The sequence below is a fragment of the Dromiciops gliroides genome, chromosome 2 (assembly GCF_019393635.1).
Source record: "Dromiciops gliroides isolate mDroGli1 chromosome 2, mDroGli1.pri, whole genome shotgun sequence".
NCBI lineage: Eukaryota > Metazoa > Chordata > Mammalia > Microbiotheria > Microbiotheriidae > Dromiciops > Dromiciops gliroides.
This window is the reverse complement of record NC_057862.1, coordinates 583,667,071-583,691,333: the sequence shown is the minus strand read 5'-3', so window position 1 is coordinate 583,691,333 and position 24,263 is coordinate 583,667,071. Positions and strand designations below refer to the sequence as shown.

At 39.4% G+C, this 24,263-nt stretch overlaps 1 protein-coding gene across 1 annotated transcript; it reads left to right on the top strand.

The window, feature by feature from the left end:
* The first annotated feature begins 61 nt into the window (after positions 1-61).
* Positions 62-23,815, top strand: MDH1 (malate dehydrogenase 1). The gene is made up of 9 exons (XM_043983485.1): positions 62-258; positions 7,239-7,337; positions 10,516-10,612; positions 13,519-13,694; positions 16,940-17,062; positions 20,645-20,821; positions 21,927-22,040; positions 22,293-22,382; positions 23,481-23,815. Exons 1-9 carry the CDS (start codon positions 256-258, stop codon positions 23,604-23,606), a joined length of 1,005 nt encoding a protein of 334 aa, XP_043839420.1. The 5' UTR covers positions 62-255; the 3' UTR covers positions 23,607-23,815.
* Positions 23,816-24,263: the final 448 nt, after the last annotated feature.

Here is a 24,263-nt window from a genome sequence, read left to right as displayed (position 1 = left end):
TAGAACAAGCAAAAGATGATTGCTATGCCTTTCGGGAATTGTAGTCCAAAGGCTAAATGAAATACTACTGGACCGGGCCAAGATAGAGGTAGAGAAAAACTACACACCCAGCGGCCTTGGAAACTTAGAGTCGCTCCTCCTTCCGGCTAATACCTCTTGTCCTCCTGCTTGGTCGCTGCTGCAGTTAGAGGTGACCCTCCTGTGTGACTGTAGGTGAGTCTAGTCGTCGGTCGCCGAAGTTGTCCAGCTTCAACCATGGTAAGTGTCCGGGCCCTTTGGCATCCCCCGTTGGCTCTTTCACTGAAAGCGACGCCTGAGGCCTGGTTGGCCTTGAAAGATTGGCGAGGGGAGGGAGAGGGAGGGGAAGCGCACAACTGTGCAAAGTCGCTATCCCCTTCTCCCGTCTTGGAAGCTTAAACCTTGGAGATCTTGAGGTCATTTTCTCACGACCATTTACGGGGCTCTGCTTGGGAAGGGATTGCTTTCTTCTCTTGAGGTTTTCGGAGAAAAGGGTGATTTTTTTTTCCCCTTTATTTGCCCCCCACCCCCACCCCTACGCCTCATGGCTTCTCCCCGGGGAGGGGGTGGGGCGATCTCGTTTCCTTGGACCCCCCTCCGTACCAGGTGTGCTGTTTCATGCCTCTTAGGATACTGCGTTGATGAGCTAAATGACTGAAGCTTATGCTTCCCCACCCCAACCCCCACCCTCGAGACACATCGTTAAAAATCCAGCCTGCCGAAAGGAAAGATTTGCCTGTGTCCCTCTTTCCCCCTTAGAGTTTCTTTTATTCAGTTTCTGTCATTTTGATAACGGCGAGGGAGACGGTTCCCATGGGAAACCTTTTACATGAGAAGGCCATGAGATGACTGTGAAGGCGGCACTTGCAGGTGGCCCAGATTAAGATCTACATTTGTGGGTGGAAACGTTCAGCCATTTCTAATTTCACAAACGTAACCTGAAATGTGTTCGAGTGTCTAATTTGTAAAACTCTAGGAAATGTATTGGATTCTTAATATCACTATCTACAGAGAAGATACAAGCGCTTTCAGCGACCCGTTTGTTATAAATCTGCAAGAAACTTATTTTAAATGCAATGCCCTAGTCTAATCTTCTAAGATCTGAGCTCTGGTTTCTTCTGAGGGAAGGACAAAAGGCGGGGAAGGAGTTGATGTTAGGATGGATGTTAGGATGACGTAGTCAGGATCTGCATGCTTCTCTAAGGGCATGGGAGGAATTCAAGGGTCCGTTCCTGGTTCCAGATATTAGTTACTAGAATAAAACCTAAAATTCCTACTCCTCATTGTCAGATAGCATTCTAAATGACTGGTATGGTGCTATTTATGTTAGTAATTGATTGGAGGAGCTTGTAATGATGAAAATTAATTTTCACTGTCTGGTAATATAGAATTCTAAGACCCTAAAATAATAAGTATCTTATTTAACCCATTCATTTTACAGATGAGAAGACTTGGGTTGATTATGTAACTTGTCCCAAGGTCATTCAGCTACTTGACAGATCTAGGACCAACTCTGGTCTGGTACTCTTGACTGCAGGAAACTGTATTGTGCAGATAACATTTTTATTTTAATAGAAGGAAAGGAAAAGAAGTGTTAGGAAAGATTCTAATTGCAAAGCTCCTTTTATAGGTACAAAACCTGCTAAATACCATATACAGAAAATGAACTAACCTGATTCCTTGCAAATGTATCAGTGGAACTATGCCCTGTCTAATTCCTTGAAGGTCATTCTGGCGCAGAGATAAAGCAAAGAAAATGTCAGAAGGGACCTTTGAAGTCTAATTCAACTCTTCAATTTACAAGTAAGGAAATTGAGATTCTGAGGGAGTAAGGAGATTTGCTCAAGATCATCCAAGTAGCAGATCTGGGATTTGAACCCATAATCCTTTAACTCCAAAACCACACTATACTGCACTATGCAGAAGATGGGTAATTTTCCTTGACTTCAGATCTAAATTCAGAACTGTAGCTAGGTCTCATATGATTTAATTCGGCAGCTCAAGGTAATTTGTGAAGAGAGCTTAATGGGAAAGGGAACCAAACAAGCTTTGTACACAATTCATTGTTGAATTATTTAAAGAGGAAATGTGTTGGTACCTACTTGTGGCTCACAAGTCTAACTGAAAGGAGCAAGATAAAAGTACAAATGAAAATTGCTTATTTTGGGTACTTTCACAGAAAAACTGAAGATAATTAGGAAGAAAGGAATATTTGTCATAGGAACGTAATATTGGCCCTTTAGCTTCAGGAGGCACAGACCTTTTTATAAAAGTTACAAATTATATTGCCTGTGTCAGAAGAAAGGTCATAAGTTCCATGCTAAATACAGAAAGGCATTCTTAATTTAAATCATGGAAGAATGCCCAGCTAGATTACTATTATTTGCTCTGTGTTCAACCACTGGACCAAAAAGAAAATGAAAACAATGTCAACTATGTTTTCATTTTTTATCCTATTTTATCTTTTCTTCAGAATTTATGATAGTAATTATATACTTTTATAAAGTTGGGATTATATTTGACACGATAGAAGGATAAAAGAGATCTTTCTTTTTAATTCTATAACAAAGAACTAAAAATATTTTTGAAGTGACAATAATGGAAGATAACTGTGTACTATCATTAAATTAAGATGTTCAAGTACATCATGGACCCTTATATGTTCTATATAGAATGACTGTTAAATAAGAGTACACAATCAGTTTGGTTACAAATACTTAGCCACACTCACCTTGAAAGCTGAAATTTGCCATTAAAATTGATTAACACAACAAATTTATTTGTCTAATAATGAAATTTTGTAAGCAGGCCATGTTTGATTGCTTGAGTCAGAAGGAAGGATTGCTATGTCATGAAATTATGTAGAAAGGTAGAAAATGAAACATTAGAGATGAGAATCCTCTGAAATATAGTGAAACAGAATAATTTGACCAGCTTTTATTCATACTAATTTTTGAATGAATAATAAATATCTACCAGTATTTGAATCCTCGTTCTAGTATTCCATTGTATTCTTGCACAACTTCTCGGAGCCTCAGTTTACCAGTTTGTAAAACGAGGAGGTTAAACTAAGTGACTTTGAGAGAGATGTTGTTGTTGTTGTGGTTTGTCCTTGGTTCTCATTCTTGAAGAGGACCATGACATTGGGAGGTTGTGTCATGACTTGCAGTTAGTTAGAGGCTCTTTATTTGAGCTCTGCTTTTTTCTTTTTTGCCTTGGCTAGTATGTAACAGTGGAAAAGACTTCTCTGAGTGTAATTCAAAGAATCTGGGTTCAGATCCTTGCTCTACCCAAGCTATGTTACCTCAGCCAAGCCTGTTAACCCCTTGGGGCTGTTTTTTCTCACCTTTAAAATGAGGGGGTTAGAATAAATGATTTTTCAAATCCCTTCCAACTCTATCTAACAAGTTGTTTCGCCTCATCTGTGAAAAAGAAGTTATGCCAGGTTATCCTAGCGTCCCTTTCATGCAAGAATATACTTGTATTTCCATTAAAATAATTTGCCTAAAGACAAAAAAGGAAGTTGTCCTGAAGTAGAATCAGTAGTACCCAATCCCTTCAGTGCCAGGTCCTCCAATTTTGATCCATACTCATAGCATGTGACCTTGTTAAATTTAGCTTTATTATCCAATCCTTAATTATCTGTCTGACCTTCTAACAGTATTCTCATCCTTTATCTGTTAAAATGGAATATATATTTGTTTTATTTGCTTACAGAACTACACACCACCAAGAAATATTACCCATCGAGATTGGCTTCATAGCAACTTAGTTCTGCAAAAGCCCTTAATGGAGAATGTAGTGCTTAATGGGAGTTAAGTGCCTGTTCTCTCGAGTTCTCCAATTCTTTCAAAATATGAACATGTTAAAGTTTTGATAGGAGGAAGGAAGGCAGTAAACATTTATACCATACCTATTGGGTGCCAGGCACTGTGCTAGCCCTTTTTCACATGTTATCTCATTTGATCCTCATAACAACCCTGCAGGGTAGATGCTGTTATTATCCCCATTTTCTAATTGAGAAAACTGAGGCAAACAGGTTAAGAGACTTGCCCAAAGTTTCTGGGGCTGGATTTCAAATCAGGGTGACCTCAGGCTCAGTGCTCTAGCCTCTCTGCCACCTAGCTGCCTCTAATGGAACTACAGTGTCTCCACTTCATCTGAGAAGCTGGGTTATTGAAGCTGATGTTATAGATACTAGTGGCCATAGACCAACCTCTCTGATAAACCCCAAGTTTCTCAATATTTTAATTCATGCATATCTCCAACTGGAATGTTATAAAGCCATATTGCTTTAAGAGGCACCTTTGAGAGCATCTAGTCTAGTGGTCCTCAAGGAGTTAGCCCAGCAAGTCCTAAGGGTCCCCAGGTCCCTTCCAGAGGGTCCACAGTCAAAACCAGTTTTACTTTAAATGTTAATATGGTAAAATACTGATAGACACATAAACAGAAGTTCTTGGGGAGGGGAGTCCTTGATAATCTTAACAGGCTTTCTCAAGGGTCCTGACACCAAAAAGCTCAAGGACTACCGGTCATGTTGGGTTATCTCATTTGACTGTGAGGAAACTGAGACCCAGACAAATTAGTTGACTTGCTCAAGTGCAACCCACTAATAAAGTGGTAGGGTCAGAACTAGAAACCAGGCCTTTATGATTCTTATTCCCATGCTCTTCTACTTGTTGCAGAATAGAAGCCTTTAATTATTTTCAGTAAACAGTAAGTCTGTTCTAAATACAAACATTTTGAAATAACAATTCTCATTTTGTCAGCAGTTTGTTGTTTGCTTAGTTGTGATTTTCACAGTTATCATTTTTTAGATGTTTCTCTTCCAATCTATTCAGATTCTCATGGAATGTGGGGTTTGGGGCGGGGGGAAGGAGAATGGTAGAACCATCAGAACTCTTCTTGACTCCTAATTCATAATTCAGAGACCAGTAATATAAGTGAAACAGTATAGTCATTCTATCTTAAGAAAATAAATGTAACATTTTTGAAAATTTAAAAGGCTTGAGAGAGCTTAGAGTAAGACCTAGGTCTGAATCCTGCCCTTTGACTAGCTCTGTGACCTAGGGCAAGTCACAACCTCTTTTTATATCTTTAGGCCCTACCTTAGCACTTATTTACTAAATCACTCACTGAGGAATTCTGATCTATGGAGAGAGTTCCTTCATTCACAGGGAAGTGAGTTGCCCATGCACAAATTATTCCTGTAGTCAGCTGCATAGGAGGAAAAAAAAAAGTCCTTTGGGAAGATGTAGAAGGAAGTGAGAATACATATGATGTTTTGAAAAACATTGAAATGTGTATATGTCTTATACATCATTTAGTTTACTTACATATGATGTTTAATATGGAGGTATGAAGGCCTGAAAAAATTGAAAGGAAAAGTCTTTTTCCAGGTTTTCTTGTGTGATAAATAAGGAATTCCTGGTCTTCGATAAGTGTCAGAGAGAGCCATTTTTTGATGTCTAAACAACTGAGATCTTCACTTCAACTTTATCTTCCAATCAAAACTTACAGCAAAGTGGAACAGGATAGAATTCCTGCCTAAGCCATTGCTAGAATATTATACTAATGAGACCATGTTTGGAATTCTGTGTGCGCCACCCTGTTGTGTGACCACACCTGACACTCCTAACACAGTTCTTCAATCTCCTAAATGAATGCCTTCTATCAGAGGAGAAACTAGGCCAGAGGGAATTTATGTCTCAATATGAATTCATTGTATTACTGGAAAATTTGAATTGCACAGGCTATTTGTTGATCATCCATGAATAAGAACCCTATATCAGGTTACTTTCCTAAGGAATTAGGTCCCATAATTATTATCACTAATAATGATAGCCATTTGTTACTGTGTTTTATATTATATTTTATATAATCTGATATGTTATCATATACACATGATAGTATATTATATCTTAATATTGTTCCTTTCCTGTTTTCACAAAGAAGCAACTAAATAATTCAGTGGATAGAGTGCTGAGCCTGGAGTCACAAAGATCTGAGTTCATATCTAGCCTCAGACACTTATTAGCTGTGTGATCTTAGGCAAGTTTCTTAAACTCTTTCTGCCTCAGTTTCCTCAGCTTTAAAATGAGGCCAATAATATCCCTATCTGAGCAATAAAATTGTCAGAATAAAATAAAAAATTTTGTTTTCAGCATCCAGTTTCTATCTTCTGGCTAGCTGACTGTCACAAGTAATATTGAGCTTATGAAAATTGACAAGAACAATTAAAGACTTTGTTGAGGAATTGTTTTCATTAAAAACCTATCTGCTCGAACCAGAAGAACATTGTACGCAGTATCAGCAACATTATGTGTGGATTAACTGTGATAGACTTGATTCTTCTCAGCAATACAATGGTCCAAGATAGTTCCAAAATGTTCTCAAAATCCAGAGGAAAAAAGAACTGTGGAATCTAGATGCAGATCAAACCATACTATTTCTATTGTTTTTTGTGGTGGTGTTTTTCTTTTTTGAGGTTTTTGCTTTTTGTTCTGATTCTTCTCTCATAACATGACTAATGCAGAAATATGTTTAATGTGATTGTCCATAAATAACCTATATCAGATTACTTGCTGTCTTGGGGAGGGGGAAAGGAGGTAGAAAAATTTGAAACTTTTCTAGTTTCTAGATTTCTTCTTATAAAGACAAATGTTGAAAACTATCTCTACATGTAACTAGAAAATTATATATATATATATATATATAAAACAACACCCTATCTGCTCAAGGAAACTAGCATTTCCAATTCAGCAGAGGTAGGAATTCTTTTGTCTCTAGTGACTGTTAGCTTTTGAGTCATACTGTGGAAACCAGTATCAATTCTCTTTAGGAAGCCCTTTCTCCCCTTCCTTCCACATTTTAGCAATAACATCCCAAGCAAACATTCAAGTCTGTCTTCCTCCTTCTAAGAACAGGTGTCCTGTTATACAATGGGGGGAAATCAGCTTAAAAGTTAAATGCTATAAAGTATGAATAATCACCAAAATTGCAAATGTTCCACTATAAATCCTTTGAAGTGTAATCTTTCATGATATACTTTATGAAACAAATTATCTTCATCTTTGTCAGCCTCATAAACATTGAAGTTATAATAGTGTCTATTGTTAGGTATAATCACAAAGGCATGGGTATATAATTATGGTTATAAAATAGTAAATGTATAATACCACCAGAGTGTAATTTCTCTCTCTCTCTTTTTTTTTTTTAAGGGTGATCCTGTCAGAGTCCTAGTAACTGGAGCAGCCGGTCAAATTGCCTATTCTCTTCTTTACAGTATTGCTAAGGGAGATGTCTTTGGGAAGGACCAGGTGAGAATACTTAAATATTTTTTTTAATATTTATTGAATTGAATTCTGTCAATCTGTCCCTACTTAGTTTTACTCTTCCTTAATTTTCTGAGGAGAGAATCCTTATGGACATACATACTCCTTAATACTGAGAATAAGAATGTTCCTGAATAGACAGTTATGAAGTGGAATTCCTATTTTCTTGTTGACTCTCATTATTTTTGTTATTGGTATATATTCATATATATAACACACATGTTTATATTGCTTTAGATAACTTTTTATTCTCAAACTGAATACTCCTTCAGAGGGGGAAAAAAAGTGTTGAGGCTAGGAACAACATCTCTTGCCTTCCTAGAGATACAGATTTAGAATCAGAATTACAATTGAAGTATTGGCACTGCTGCTTTTAATACCTATGTGACTTTTGTAAATCACTGGAAATATTGGAGGCAGAGATATTTCATCCTCAAAATGGGTATAAGTAAAATTCATGCTGCCTAACTTGTTGTAATAACTCTTTTTTATATAGTGCTCTAGGATTTATAAGTGACAACGCTGTGAGGCCCAAGGAGATTAAGTAGGAACCTCAATTTACAGATGAGGAAACTGAATCTAAAAGGTGAAAAAATGATTAATTCTAGTTCACACAGTTAATAAACTGTAAGGCCTTGATTTAGACCAAGGTCTCCTGGCTCTGGTCCCTTGCTCTTTCCCTCTAATGAAATGTGATGACGTAAATTGTAAAGGACTATGTGAACTGAAGTTGTTGTTATTAACCAGTTCTCCCTACCTGGCGTAATCTTGCTGTGTTAGGCATTAGCACTTAGAGAGAAAACAGTTGCTACACCATTAGGTAAAAGTTTGCTCTTATGAAATTGCTAAATGAGAGCCTTGAGTGGTTCACAAATCTCAAGTCTGATATTGAGTACCTCCCACAAACTTTTTTTTTTTAGACTTTTTTTTTTTTTTTAGTGAGGCAATTGGGGTTAAGTGACTTGCCCAGGGTCACACAGCTAGTGTTAAGTGTCTGAGGCCGGATTTGAACTCAGGTACTCCTGACTCCAGGGCCGGTGCTTTATCCACTGCGCCACCTAGCTGCCCCTCCCACAAACTTTTTAACCTCCTTATGGCCAAGTTACTTTTGAGATCCTGTTGTAATGGAGATAAATGTGTTTCATTGTGAATTTAAGATTGAAGAGGAGTAATAGAACATTGTTTTCCTGTGTTGCAACATTTAGTCTTTGTTGTATATCATAAACAGGCTTATTTCACCTCTATATGGAAGGTATTGGAAAGTATCGTGTGGTAGAAGGAACACATTTGTATATGTGCAGATAGACTGAAATAATCTAATACCCTTAGGTATAATCTGATATCCTTAGGATATCATGAAGTTACACATATACATTAGAACCACACTCATATAATACCATCTTCCATTTTCTGAAAAGACCAAAGGCATCTGGATTTGGGGAAGGGGAAAATAAGTACTATGTGAAAACTAGCAATCCAGAATTCAAAACCATAGATTAATATATCCTAGAAACCTATATAAAAGCATTTCATTGGAACAGGGATTCATAGACTAACTTTACTGTAGGAATACCTAACTCATTGAAAGTATAAGCATTGAATGTATCAAAACAGGTAACATGACAAATAACCTTTAAGGTTTCAGTATCTTTATTCTCCCCTGTATTACTCTACCTGTATTATGAGTTTCTGCTGCATTTAGTGAATGTTCTTTTGTAGTATTATCTGTAGAAACATGCATTTTAAAAAGTTTTAAAATCTAAAACAAACAAACAAAAAACAGACAAAATCTTCCCTAAATTCACTAGCTTGGAAACCAAAAGAAATTCACTGGGTAGAACTACAAATTTTACTGGCAGATAAGGTCTGCTAATTCTTTGTCACCTTCAGAACCTACTTGAAATTCTGTGACTTTTGGCCCTATTTTTCTTCCTTTGTTTTCTTCTTTTTATGTAATTGTAATATGCAGGTCTGGTTCGGATTTTATTCTGTCACCTCCTATAGCATTTTTATTCCATATTAATCTTTTTATAGCTTTATAACATTCTAGTAATATACCTTGTTTTTCAGTCATTCTGTAACTGTTGGGCCTATAAATTGTTTCTAGTCTTTCAGTTGTAAATGGCACAAATATGAATACTTTTGATTTGCATTTTTCTGATTATTAGGAAGTTTGAGTTTCATGCTGCTAATAATGTACTTCCTCTTTCATAAATTGTCTTCATGTCCTTTAACCAGTATTCCACAGAGGATGCGTATTAAGTCCTTCTTATCCATAGTTAGAACAAATATATTACCTTTTTCTTCTAGTTTTGAAAATTAATTTTATAATATCCATATTGATATTGAGAGCATAGTTACAGATTATTCTGATGCATGATTTGAGGTATTGGCACAAAGATCCCTTTGTTTAACACCAGGAGTGAAGAGAGTGGCCCAGCATGGAATGGAATGTTCACTTGGTTACTCAACAGTTCTGAAAAGTTCAGCCAAACCATATTTTTACATGTTTCTACTTGTTCAAGATTCCTGTCTTACCTGAAATCTATTTTGGGGAAGAAAGTCATAACATAGATAGCAGAGAGCATAGGTGACTAGACTAGCTTGGCCATCTTTCTCTGCTAAAAATAGGTCAGATGTCGATTAATTAGATATTAAATAACTCTTTAATACTACCTAAATAGAGGATATAATATTAGTGGTTTTTTTCTTTGATGCTGATTTCTCTAGTCTGTGTTATTTATTGATCTAGTTCTAGTATCAAGGATAAAATGTGAATTAAACAATCTCATCAGTTGAGACAGGATTAGGAATAAGTGAAGGAGGCTGAGTTGTGGTTTGGTTTTTGTTTTTATAATTACTGCTTTGTTATATATTTTAGTAACAGGTTACACTTATCCCTCTTTTATAGTTTATTTTCCACTTATTTTTCCCTATGCATTGTTATGATTATATAATTCAGTGAAAAAACCTATTTGTATTTTGAATGGTAAGCCAATTAAACTGTTAAGTTTGTTTGGAAAATACTATGCTATAGACCTCTTAGACAAATTGCCCAGTATGGAAAATATAACTTAAATTTGCATACAAAATCATTTGGCAAGAAATGGAATGACTTTTTTGTTAACTTTAACATTGGGGTGCTTTCTCTGTTGTTTGCCAGGCTCTCATTCTTGTCTTGTTGGATATCACCCCCATGATGGGTGTGCTGGAGGGAGTGGTAATGGAACTGCAAGACTGTGCTCTTCCCCTCCTAAAAGGTCAGTAACTGGGCACAAAATACTTCTGTAGTAGGATTATATCAGCTTCTAAACACAAATTCAGATGGTTATTTTAGCTGTTTGTTAAAGTATTTAATCATAAGATAGTAAGATTATATACCAGAAATGGCCAAGCTGCCCAAGGCTTCTCATCAGAATGCATCTGTGATATCAGCAATCGCAAAACATCAGACCCAGGGGTTATTCTGCCCTTCAGTTCCCTCCTTGAATAGATTAGGAAATGAAGGCCCAGAATCAGTCAGCATCCCTTAGTAAGCACCTATTGTTTCCCAGGTTCCAGGGATACAAAGCCAGAAGAGAAATCCTCTGCACTCTGGCTGCAGCTCACCTTCCCAGCCTGGTTTCACATTATTCCCTTTAAAAAACTCTGTGTTCTAGCCAGGGCATCAATCTAGAGCATCAGCTCTCCTCCAATTGTGACAGTGCATCCTGCTTCTGTCCACAAGCTGCATTCCATTTCGCTGCTCTCTCCTCATTTCTGCCTTCCTTTGAGAATCCTTACCAGGTGTAGCCTATATGAAACCTTCCATGATGCCCCTCTCCCTCTTTCATTCCCTACTTTGTGTCTTGCTTATCTGAGTATGTGTTTTATCTCTCCAATAGATTGTAAGCTCCTTGAGGGCAGAGACTTTGCAGTGGGTGCTTTGTAGATATTTGTTAATGTGACATCATTAAGTCTGATACTTCAAAGATCTAATTTTGTCAAGATGGTACTTCCACCATAAACACAGATTGCTCCTCTGCCACAGAGTAAATGTTTTTGTTTGTTTGTTTGTTTTTTGTTTTTGCAGGGCAATGAGGGTTAAGTGGCTTGCCCAGGGTCACACAGCTAGTAAGTGTCAAGTGTCTGAGGCCAAATTTGAACTCAGGTCCTCCTGAATCCAGGGCCAGTGCTCTAGCCACTGCACCACCTAGCTGCCAAGAGTAAATGGTTTTAATGACCAGCCTAAGGAATTCACATTTTATCCTTGAGGCAATAGGGAGTAATTTAGCAGGAGATTGGTAGGGGCAGACTTGTGCTTAAGGAAGGTTGAGGGTTAATTGACAAGGTGAAAATCTAGAATGAAACAAGAAGACCAATTAGACAGTTACTGCAGTAATATAGATGGTGAGGACCAGAGGGTGAGCACCACATGATTGGAGAGAAGGGAACAAGTGCAAAATATACTCCAGATATAAAATTGACTAGACTTATGGGGAAGAGGGAAGAAGCAAAGATGACTCCCAAGTTTCTCAGCCTGGGGAATGGGAGTGAGAGGAGAGAAAATCAGTTCCATTTTGGCCATCTTGGTTTTGAGGTACTGACTGGTAGAAGTAAGTGTCTGTCAGGCCTTGGACAGTTCGAGACTCGATTTCAGGAAAGAAGTTTGTACTGTGTATGTATAGATTTAAGAATGATGGGGGTAGGGGCAGCTAGGTGGTGCAGTGGATAGAGCACTGGCCCTGGAGTCAGTAGTATGTGAGTTCAAATCCGGCCTCAGACACTTAACACTTACTAGCTGTGTGACCCTGGGCAAGTCACTTAACCCCAATTGCCTCACTAAAAAAAAAAAAAGAATGATAGGGGTAAAAATAGTCATTGAACTCCCAGGAACTGATGAGATTATTTAAAGAGAATGAGAAGAAGACAGAGCCTTAAAGGAAACTTACACTTAGAGGGTGGGAGCAGGATTAGGAATAAGTGAAGGAGACTGAGTGGGGTGGTCAGAACCAGGGGAGAAGGGTTTCACAAAAGTAAGTGTGGTCAGCAGTATCAAAGCAGAAAGATCCAGGAGTATGAAGAATGAGACGAGTCTGTCAGAATTAACAGCCAAGATCATTGGTGATTTTTGAAAGTAGTAGCAATAGAATTGTGTGGTTAGGAAATCAGATATTAGGAAGGCTAAAAAGTTAGTGGGTAGTGAGGTGAGGAGGGGGAAAGAACAAACATAAATCACTGGTCTCAAAACTTCTTTGAGCTTATACCCCAAACAGAACCCCCACAAAGTTTACTATAATAATTGGTATGTTATGAACCATATATAAATAAAGATATTAAAGGGGTGAAATAAAGATGAAACAAACAGTTCATTTCATTTATGATACGAAAAACCTTTTTGGCCGAACTGAGGGATTTAAGAAGCACCTACTACTGTTGAATTGGATACAGGGGTGGAGGACAGGTTGGCCATGGCCAGGGCTAGATGATGCCCTCCTTCTGGTGTTGCTGAGGTAGATAGGAGAAGATGAGAGGAAGAACAAGGATGGGCAGGCCAGGGGGTACAAGTCTCCCCCGCCCCCAGCCCCCTGAGAGAGGAGTAGTGGTGACAGCAGGCGTGTTCCGTTGTGTTCAGTGCTAATAATTTCTTCTTGCACACCAATGGATTATCCTTTGTGCACCCTGTAGCATCTGTACCCGCTTTGGAGACAACTCGTAGAGATGACTAGGAATTGGCATTGAAAGGAAAGGAGAGAAAGAGGAGAGGGAAGGTGAAAGCTTGAAGAGCGAGCAGGCTTAAATCCATAGGTTTGTTTTTATTTTAAGGATGGAAAGGCCTGAACATGTTTACAGACAGTAGGAAAGGAGTTACTGAAGAAGAGAGAGACAGACAGGAAGGGATTGGTTCATGGACACGTGTTAGCCCCACCGTCCTGTGCATGGAGCACTGTAGGAGGGAACAGGCAAAGAAGAGAAAGGTTCTGAGGTGTGCACAGCATGGGGAAGATGCAGAGACTTGCACCAATGACCCCAATGACCCTGATTTTCTGAGTCCTGTCATTTTCTCAGTATCTTTGCCCCGCCTCCATAGGCAGCCAGTGCCTGATAGTAAGATGAAACTGTTCTATCCGGTCCTTTAGGTGATAATTTCTAATGAGCTTTCCTTTTTGTTTTGCCTTACTCACAGAGGTCATTGCAACAGATAAAGAAGAGATTGCCTTCAAGGACCTGGATGTCGCAATTCTGGTTGGCTCCATGCCAAGGAAGGAAGGCATGGAAAGGAAGGACTTGCTCAAGGCAAACGTGAAGATTTTCAAGTCCCAGGGGCAGGCTTTGGAAAAATATGCCAAAAAGTCTGTTAAGGTGACCGCTTCTTTTCTTTTTTAACTTGAAACATCTTTTTGCTTTCAGCAAAATAGATAGAAATGTTTCTTTGAAGATCTTCTCAACAACTTGCCTTTATGTACCCCAATGGATTTGTAAAATACACATACGGTATTTAAATAATGCCCATTATCTAATTTTTTAATAGCTCTATCTCTTTTTCTCTTTGATTTTCATCAAGGCATGAAAATCCATTTGCAAAGGTCCCAGGAAGTACATAATGCCTTTTAAAATCAGGTGGCAGCTAGCAACTTCTTTAAAATTATCCACAGAGAAGATTAAAATCGCTGGTAGCTGACAGTAATTTACTTTGCTATATAGACAACAAAGGCAGAAGGCATTTATTAAATGTTTACTGCATGTAAGGCACTATGCTAAGTTCTGGGCATACAAGTACAAGCCAAAAATAATTGAGGAGTTTATATTATAATGGAGGAAAACAACAAACAAAGGACAACTGAGAAAGGGGGCTGGGGATGAGAATGAAATACCCTTGTGGGGGCATGGTTTTGAAGTCAAGAAAATTAGGAGCAGAGCCCAGAGGGGAATGAAAATGGGCCATCCTGGGTCCTTCCTCAAAATGTAGGTCCCAGCAGGAACTCACCAATGGGAGAAAGGGACCCAGGTGGCAAAAGGATATCCTAGGGTGAGACAGCCATCGGAGTGATTGGATGTTCCAGGAAGAAATAGCAGTCGAGACACGGTTTTGAAGTCCAGAAAAGTCAATAGCAGAACCAGGAGAGGGAGTATAGATTAGTTCTTGGGAATATGGATGAGTTCTTGAGTATTTTTGCCAATCAGCAACATGTTTATTCAGTGGCATAGGTAGGAGTAACAGTAATAAAAATGGAAGATCTTCTCACACCTTTCCTCTCAGTAGGCTCTCCTCAGCTGTGTGAAATGAGCCAATAAATACAGAAGTGGCATTTCAGGTAACGTCCCCTGACGTTCTCATTTGCTCCTTATAACTGTTTGAAGGAATTCAGTAAGTCGGGTTTAGTTTTGTTTTGGATTTTGAGAACTTTTATTCTGATGCCTTTGATGAAGGTAACTCTGGATTCTTAAGGCTAACCTAGTAGAGTGCAGGCTCTGGTCATCATCATAATTATAATAATTTAAAATTATAATAATAGTGATTAGTTCTCCTATAGCATTTTAAGGTTTGTAAAGCACTTTACAAATATTTTCTCCTTTTATCTTTTTTCTTTTTTGGTGGGGCAATGAGGGGTAAGTGACTTGCAGCGGGGGCAGGGGGAGGTCACACAACTAGTAAGTGTCAAGTGTTTGAAGCCAAATCTGAACTCAGGTCCTCCTGAATCCAGGGCTAGTGTTTTATCCACTGCACCACCTAGCTGCCCCTCTCCTTTTATTTTCAATAACAACCCTGGGAGTTATGTGCTGTTATTATCCCCATCTTAGAGATGAGGAAACTGAGGAAGACATGGGTTAAATGACCTGTCCAGGGTCATAGAATTAGTAATGTCTGAGATAGGATTTGAACTCATCCTGATTCCAGATCCAGCATTTCTATCCACTGTATCACCTAACTAGCTTCCCTGCTAAGCTGGAAAGGCTTTGGGTATAGGTCTAATGATGGATTGTTGTATCTTTCACCCAAGAACCAGCCTAGCCAAGTTAAGAAAAATTCATCACCCTGTGACCAAACTGATAATGAGCCTTTTTGCCACAGTGTTTCTTAAGGACTGTCTCCTAAAATACAGAAGAATTTCATTGTCAGTGGAGAGAGTAACTACACCTTTGAAAATCATAGATCATTGAAGTATTTACTGAGGAAAAAAACTTGGTTGTTGGGACCCTTCTGGTTCTGTTTCCCTGTTATTAGCACCAAAACGACTTATTAGCTTAATATTAATACTTTAATAAAATAAACCCTTATTTAAGAAGAATCTAATTGGAACTCACTCTTTGAAAAGAGGCAGATTTCAGGAAAGAAAACATCACGTTTAATTGAAAATAGAACCCCAGGTGTATCATGAGAGAACACAAATAAATGATGGTGTTCATTGCATCGTCTGCACTCCTGGCCCAATATACCAGTCATTGGCAGTGGCCAGGAATGAGCCTAATTCTCTGCAAGACCCTAAGTCACCAAACAAACATCCAGCTGCGTTCACTGCACTCCACTTCCTAAGGCAAGAAGGACTTTGGTCCGTACAACCTATTTTTTCAAAACATGCTCTTCTCTATGTACTCTTTGATTTGGGATTTCATTGTGGCTCAAGTATATTAAATTATTTCCTCCCCAAAGGCTAAAAGGAGTTATTTTGCATGCCACTTAATGAAGCCAGTTATATAGTTTTCTATTTTAGTTGTTTTCTGAATTCCTCCTTCGAACTTCCCCCAGAGTTCTTTTTTCTCACTTCCTAATTCTTTGAGCACTGCAGGGAATATCCCTAACAGGGGAGATTCAGCAGCCTTTTGAAGGAAGGGGATTGTTTCAGATGGCTTTATTAAATTGAGACTTCTCAAAGATTAGCGCCATAGTTAAGAGGCCCGTCTCTACCCTACTATGTGTGCTGACTTCATAGGAGCCAGATGCATTGCCTTTTTTTAGACATTAGCCAAATAAAATTTGTTTTCTTACAAAATAGCCACAAGAAATAGTGTTCCGTGAGAGATGGGCAATCTCCTATATTAGTGCACTTTTTGTGGAGGATGGAAGGTAGGTAGTGCTAAGTGTTCTCCCATAGTCCAAGATGCAAAATGGTCAAAAGCTGACCTTAGCTCTCAGCTTTTAGTACCCAGAGTATAACTTGTTGATTAATAGTAGTTTGTTATTGAGTGTCTAATGACTAAGCACCAATAAAAATGGAGTGTTTGAAGGGAAAACCTGATAACAAACTCACCCTAATCAACTCATTTGGTTCCTGTGAATTTTGTGATTGTCAGTTCACAAATAATCATCTGTGACCCACTGGGGGTATTTTTAGCAAAGAAGTGGTTTGCCATTTCCTTCTCCAGCTCATTTTAATGAGGTGAAGAAACTGAGGCAAACGGGGTTAGGTAACTTGTCTAGGGTCTCGCAGCTAGTAAGTATCTGAGGCCAGATTAGAACTCAGGTCTTCAGGACTCCAGGCCCAGTACTCTTATCCAGTCTAGCAGCTAGTTTACCCATAGTCGTTATCTGAGAAAGCTATTCCATTTCATCAAGATATTGGTCATTGTGATTCACTTTTCCTTCTATGTCTTTCCATCTTTGCCAGGTTGTGGTTGTTGGTAATCCAGCCAATACCAATTGCCTGACGGCTTCCAAGATGGCCCCATCCATTCCCAAGGAGAATTTCAGCTGTTTGACTCGCCTGGATCACAACCGAGCTAAGTCTCAGGTGAGTAGAATTGAGTCCTAGGCCAACCATTTTCCTGTTAACTTCCTTTCAACTTAAAAAATCCCACCTAGCAAAGTTTCATACTAACTATTCCAAATCTTTTGTGACTTTCTAGATTAGCAAGTAGTAAAAATTCTGGAGTTTTAAGTTTTTATGTGGCAATTATATTTTCAAAATTTAAATTGATGCTAAATAGTTTTCATACTATATGCAAAGGTACTTAAATAAGCCTGTTCATTGTGGTGGTATTAACTAACCACTTCTATGGCTAATTTAGCTGAATCTCCTCTGATTCCTCAGCCTTCTTCCTCTGGCATGATCTTGCTCTCAGATCAGTACTGTTATCTCTAACCTAACTTGGTCCTTTAAAAAAAAAAAAAAGGAATAATAGGATGGGTATAGTCTACCAAATAAACTGAGGACTTTGCTTTTTGAAGTAGAGAATAATGTGGAACCTAGGTTAAAAAACGTTGAAGACCCACTATCTTGGGCCATAGTCTGTTCTTCTAGAAATGTAGAGGAAACCAGAGAAGATTTGCTTTATCAAATTGAAGTTGCTCAGACTGCTAATTTGCTAATATTAGAGTCACCTCAAAAACTCATAATCCTTATAGCTATCTGCTGTAGGTTGTCTTATTGGGTGGTTTTTTTTGTACTCCTGTGACTAAAATTATTATTGTTATTTTATGATCGTGATTATTATTATTATTACATAGATTAAGTCAGAGGAATTAAGTATGTAGCCCATGCCTGATTAAAATTAATTGGGAAATATTTAACAAGATAAATAAAAATACAATAAAACATCATTTTATTTATATATATATATAGTATTATAAAACATACTTAAAGCTACATCATTATCCAACCTTTAAGGATGCTTATGTACAAATCAATACCCCCTCTTCTGCACCCCATTTCCATTTGAGTTTAACACTACTGGGTTAAATGACATGTCCAGGGTCATACAAGTAGCATTGTCTAAGACCAGATTTAAACTCAAGTCTTCCTAATTCCAGGCCCAGTGTTCTACCTATGGCCTTGGGGGAATGGGTAAGGGGAGGAGGAATATACTCTTTCACTATGATAATGGGACCTCAGAACAGGGACATCTGTCTCTTTACCCTGCTCTGTCAGAAGTCATACAAGGATTTTTTCCCCAAAAGGAATTTTTCTTTCAAACAGCATGCTGTGCTAGATAGACTATTGGACTTGCTGGAAGGAACACTTGGATTCAAATCCTTCCTTAAACACCTGGGCAAGTCATGTCACTCCTCTAGACCTCAGTTTCCACATCTGTAAAATGCAGGGGGTGGGTGGGGGGCAGGCTTAGTCTGCTCCTTCCCTTCTAGGTCTTAATCTGTGATTGTACAATAAGTCAGTTCTTAGTTTCTCACATGAACTAATACTGTACTGCAACCTTTGCTTTGGCATCAGAGAACTTTCCAGACTTGGTTGCCTAATAACTACCTTCAGAATGGGCCTACCTGCATAGTCAGCAGTGTTGCACATATATGTCGGGCCTAAAGGAGCAGGACCATGCAGCGGGAGCCAGCTGGCTGGTCACAGCATGGAGAGTTTCTTTGGCAAAGAGTCAAAAGCGTTGTGCTCAGCAGAGTCCATGAGGCAGCTCCGTGAAGTTACAGTTATCCATTACCTTGTTAGTGTTGAGCCCACAGTCAGCTAGGAATGGGAGCTAAGGACGAGCGAGCACACCACTATCAGCAGATATGTTAACGTTGAACCCCATCAGCCAGTCCTTTTAAAACCCTGCCCTCCACAGCACCTTGCCCGCCTCAGCTGTCCCAGCAGGCTCAGCTGTGCCTGTGAGATCTCAGGGGATGTGAGGGGAATCCAGAATGTGAGAGACTATGACCAAGGTTCTGCTTCCACCCTCCCAGCCAGCTGGGGCAATGAGAGCAAACAAGCATGTGGGAAGGCAAGAGGAGAATCATTCCACAAGCACTGATGAGGCACCTGATATGCAAGGCCCTGTGCTGACACCAAGACACAAGTGAAAAGAGCCCTGCCCTCACAGCACTTACATCCTAACAGGAAACAACATATACATATGTACACGTACATACAGAAGGAATACCAGGGGTTTGGGGGAGCCTGGGCACTAGCAGCCAAGGGGGTCAGGCGAAGCTTTGTGGAGCAAGGGGCGCTTGAGCAGAGTTTTGAAAGAAGCCAAGCACAGTAGATAAAGAACTGGCCCTGGCCAGATTCAGGAGGACCTGAGTTCAAATCTGACCTCAGACACTTGACACGTACTAGCTGTGTGACCCCGGGCAAGTCACTTGAGCCCCATTGCCTCACAAAAAAAAAAGAAAAATAGAAGCGAGGCCTTCCACAAGGTGGAGGCAAGAAGGGGAGAGCATCTCAGGCCTTGGGGACAGATGGGGCAAAGGCACTTGTACCTGAAGAACAGCAAATACTTAGTGTGATTGCTCTCTAGCATGTGTAGAAAGAAATAATGTGTCAGAAAGGACTATAAGGAGAGGAAGGGTCTAAGTTATGAAGGATCAAGAGTACAGAGTCATGTTTAATATTGTTTTGATGAACACGCCTGCAGTGTTTACCAAATTAACATTAACAAACATCAGTGTATCTCAAGTGCAAATTTTGAACTTTGTTTCAGAAGATCACCATTGAGATCTTGAGTGCTTAGCTCTCTTTTCAATTCTTCTGAAAGGCTAGGTTTCTCATACTTTAAAATGTAAAGCCAAAGAATCTTAGAGCTAACTGGGCCTTCTGAGATATTTAGTCCAGCCTGTTCCTTCTGCAGATGGGGAAACTGAGACTCAGAAGTCTCACGAGTCACCCAAGCATTCATAGTGAGCTAGACATGACACTGGCTCTAGAGTGGATTATATCAGAATTTAACTCTCCTCAGACTTTTCACAGCACTATATTAAGTTCCTATTTTCCCATTTTGGTTAAGAAAGGGAACTTCCTGGTTGACTATTACCATCATGCCATATGTGAAGTCCAAAAACTGTAGATAGAAATAGGAACTAGACCTGGGATTTCTTGGGTATAAGGAACACCTTTTACTGATGCACATCAGCACCTTCCCCACAACTCTTCTAGTCTTAGATGCCTGGGGCACTGAATGGTTAAGTGACTTGCCCTGGGTCACATAGTATTGTCAGAGACAGAACTTGAACCCAGTCTTCTTGGTTTCAAGGTTGGTTCTCCCTCCACTACATAGACTACTATCTCTGTACACTGTGTGACCATGAACACATCATTTCTTTCTCTGAAAGTAATGGACTGGGACTGGTTGGACTCTATGATTTTTATGAGTTATTACCGCATAGTACTATAGCTGTAACTATTGAATTTGCACTGATCCTATGCATTTCCAAGGTTTCTTTTTTTAAAAGATCAGCTCACTTTATGTCAAAGCAATATGCAAAAACATGCCAAACCGCTTTTTGCAAAGGCTACCAACTAAAACTGTTAATTTTCAGATTTCAGCAAAATACTTACATATTTTCTCAAAACTTCAGAAGTCTTTTAATAGCACTTTGAAATAAAAGGAATTTGTCTTAAAATGCATGTTTTATATTAAATTAGATTGCTCTTAAACTTGGCTTGACCGCCCATGATGTCAAGAACGTCATTATCTGGGGAAACCACTCCTCAACTCAGTACCCAGATGTTAACCATGCCAAGGTTAACATACAAGGGAAAGAAGTCGGTGTTTATGAAGCTATAAAGGATGACAGCTGGCTCAAGGGGGATTTTATCACGGTAAGAAAAATCAATGAAGAACCCAACAGTCTATTCTCTTTTTTTTTTTTCAGTCTTAATAGTATTTTGTTTTTTTCCAGTTACATGTAAAAAGTTTTCAACATTAGTTTTAATATAAGATTTTGAGTTCCCTCCCCAAGACAGCAACCAGTCTGATATTACACACACACACACACACACACACACACACACACACACACACACTCATGTTGAACATATTTCCACCTTAGTCATCCAACGGTCTAGTCTAAAGAACGTTGGAGGGAAGATCACATGCTGTGAGTCCTGTGCCTTAGCTCTCATAGAGTTGGGAGACTGTAAATACATGAATAAATGTCAGCGTCCATTGGGACAGTCATCCAGTTAGAAGGGTACTTAGCACATTTTTCACTCATCATTGCCATGATAGAAGTAGATTATGGGGCAAAGCTTTCCACCAATGACTCGGTTCCGATCCCTTGTTCTTCATTCTTTCAGCATAAATTAGCCTTAGTTTACCCTTGTTAGCTGTTTGTGTTCCACAGAGACAGACAGAGAAAGAGAGACAGAGAGAGAAAGAGACGTGGGGGGAGTGGGGTGTCCCTGACTAGATTGTAAATATCTTGACATGGGAGTATGATCCTTTGGATTCTTCTGTTTCCCCTCCCCAATCTTTTCTCCAAAGGTCAGAGCATTATACAGAGCAAATGCTTCCTTTTTGTTGACTAAGGAGCTAATCCTTAGGACATGAGACAAGTTAGCTATAGCACTTACAACAACAGCATAACTCAGTGGACATTGCTGGGACTTGTCAAGTTTCTGCCCCTCTGACTCTTTCACATCGTTGGCATAAAACATACAGGCAGTGAGGCAGGGCAGTGGGTGCTTTGGGGGTGGATCCAATTGTCACTGGTATACAACTTTACAAACCATTGCTTTCCCCTGTTGGTAGTATTTTTATGTTGGGACATCTAGATTCTTAGGCTTTCAAGTATCTTCTGGTTACTATTCCTCAAATAGTAAAGTACCTATTTGCATTTGATTCGTTGTTTTGTGAGTGACGGCTTTAAATAGATATGAAATATGAGTAGCACAAGCAAGTAATCCATTTTTCTCCCTACGACAGACTGTTCAGCAGCGTGGTGCAGCTGTCATTAAGGCTCGAAAGTTGTCTAGTGCGATGTCAGCTGCCAAAGCAATCTGCGACCATGTCAGAGATATCTGGTTTGGAACTCCAGAGGTAATTGTTGAGTGATTTGCATAGACTAGCTATCCCTTCTTTATTTGTGTATTTGTCAGCTGCCTTTCTCAGAAGTAGCCGATTAGTGACAGCATTTCCATATTATGGTCTTTCATCATCCACAATATTGTATATTAATAAAGAAATAGGGGGAGCAGGAGTGTGTTGTAAACTGTATTAGCATAAACAGTAACTTTGTATGTGAGGCTCAAGGCCAGCCTGTCTCACAAGAGATCGTCCTGTTGTTTTCAGGGAGAGTTCGTTTCCATGGGAGTCATCTCTGATGGTAATTCCTATGGAGTCCCTGATGATCTGCTCTACTCATTCCCTGTTGTCATCAAGGTAAGTTTCTTGTGCCGGCGGATGGTTTCCGTGTCTTGTGTTGTCAGATAACCTCAGAACCGGCTCCTTCACCAAATATGGAATTCTCCTCAGTCTGTGTGAATCAAAATTAAGCCTTGATATTGGGCACCTACAGAACAGCATCTTCCTGTACCCAGAGACTCAGAGCTCTCTGTTACTGCCATGTAATCAGTCAGTAGATGTGTCCCAAGGAGAGGAAGCTTGGTGGGGCAATTAGAGAGCTGAGTCAAGGAGACCTTGGAGTCAAGTCACTGTCTCTGCAGCTCTCTGCTGAGAGAGCAACTTCCCTCAGAGGATCCGCCACATCACAGTCTTGCATCTGAATGGCAACAAATCATCCCCAGTGCTAATGTTGGAACACTATTTCCTAAGTAAATATTTGTTTTTTAACCATTTACCCAGTATTTTTCCCTCATGCTACTTGAGTCCAGGGCATATTTTCTTTTAATATTTAACTGCCTGACTTCAAGGTGCCTAGTCCAGTGATTTGGGGGGGAGGGGGGGGTAATGGGGGTTAAGTGACTTGTCCAGGGTCACACAGCTAGCAAGTGCCAAGGTCTGAGGCCAGATTTGAACTCAGGTCCTCCTGAGTGCAAGGCCAGTGCTTTATCCACTGTACCACCTAGATGCCCCGAGACCACTGATTTTTGAGGAAAGAAAACCTACCCCATCCCACCCCAGACTTAATGAAATCTGGACTGTGATTTTGACTTTTTCCATTTTAAATCTAGAGAAGGGAAACTTGAAAGTTTTGAGAGTTGCAGCAGGATTACTGGGCTATAGACCAGTCCTAGCTTGTAAGTCTTACCTGGAGCCCAGTCTGACAGTGGACAAAGCACAGAGTTGGGAGGCAGATGACTTGGGCTTGAAGAGAGCCCCTTAGGAGCCATCAAGTCCAGACCACCCCTCCACACACATACACACCCATCCTTTTATAGATGAGGAAACTGAAGCAAACAGAGGTTCAGTGATTGGCCCAGGATCACCAAGGCCTGATGTCAGGATCAAATGGAATCCAGGAAATCTGAGTATCATGTAACTGTCACCTGTTACTGACTTGGCATTGTTTCTTAACAGAATAAGTCCTGGAAATTTGTGGAAGGCCTCCCTATCAATGATTTCTCCCGTGAAAAGATGGATCTCACTGCAAAGGAATTAACAGAAGAAAAAGAGACCGCTTTTGAATTTCTTACCATTGCATGACTAAACAAAAATTATGGTGTTAAAAAACACATAAAAACTGAAGAATATAAGTGTCGTCTTTAAATCTAGTACCAAATAATGACAAATTACCTATGAAAACCATGCATTTAAAGATTTTGTGTGCTACTTGGTACATATTTGTGCCCACCATATTATCATGTTATCAAATGGTGTTAGTGATGAAGTCTAAATAAAAATGACTGACTCTATTTGAGCTGTCTTCTGAATTAAAATTAGATCTTGTTTCCACTTCGTCTACAAGGGAGATTATTGAGCCAGTGAGCAAGAAACAAAGAGAAAGATAAAAGAGATTTCAGGGTTTTTTTGGTTTTATTTTGAAACTGGGTCTATTGGATCCAGTCTTGAAGTGCAACAGCCACTCACAGGCCCAAATCTACTACTAATCACAGAAAGTTGATCTGCTCCATTTCCATCCTGAACAAATTTACCCTGCAGGGCAATCTGTGGTAGCACCCCTGTCTCGGGGCTTATTATCTTGATGCCAGATATAGGAACAAGCTTAGCCCTTCTGCAGCTTAGAACTCCCAAGCTCAAGCAATCTACCAGCTTCCACCTCCCATGCCCAACTGAAAGAGAGAATATAACTAACATTAAAGGTGAAATATTCAGATACAATTCAATTCAGATACTTCCAAT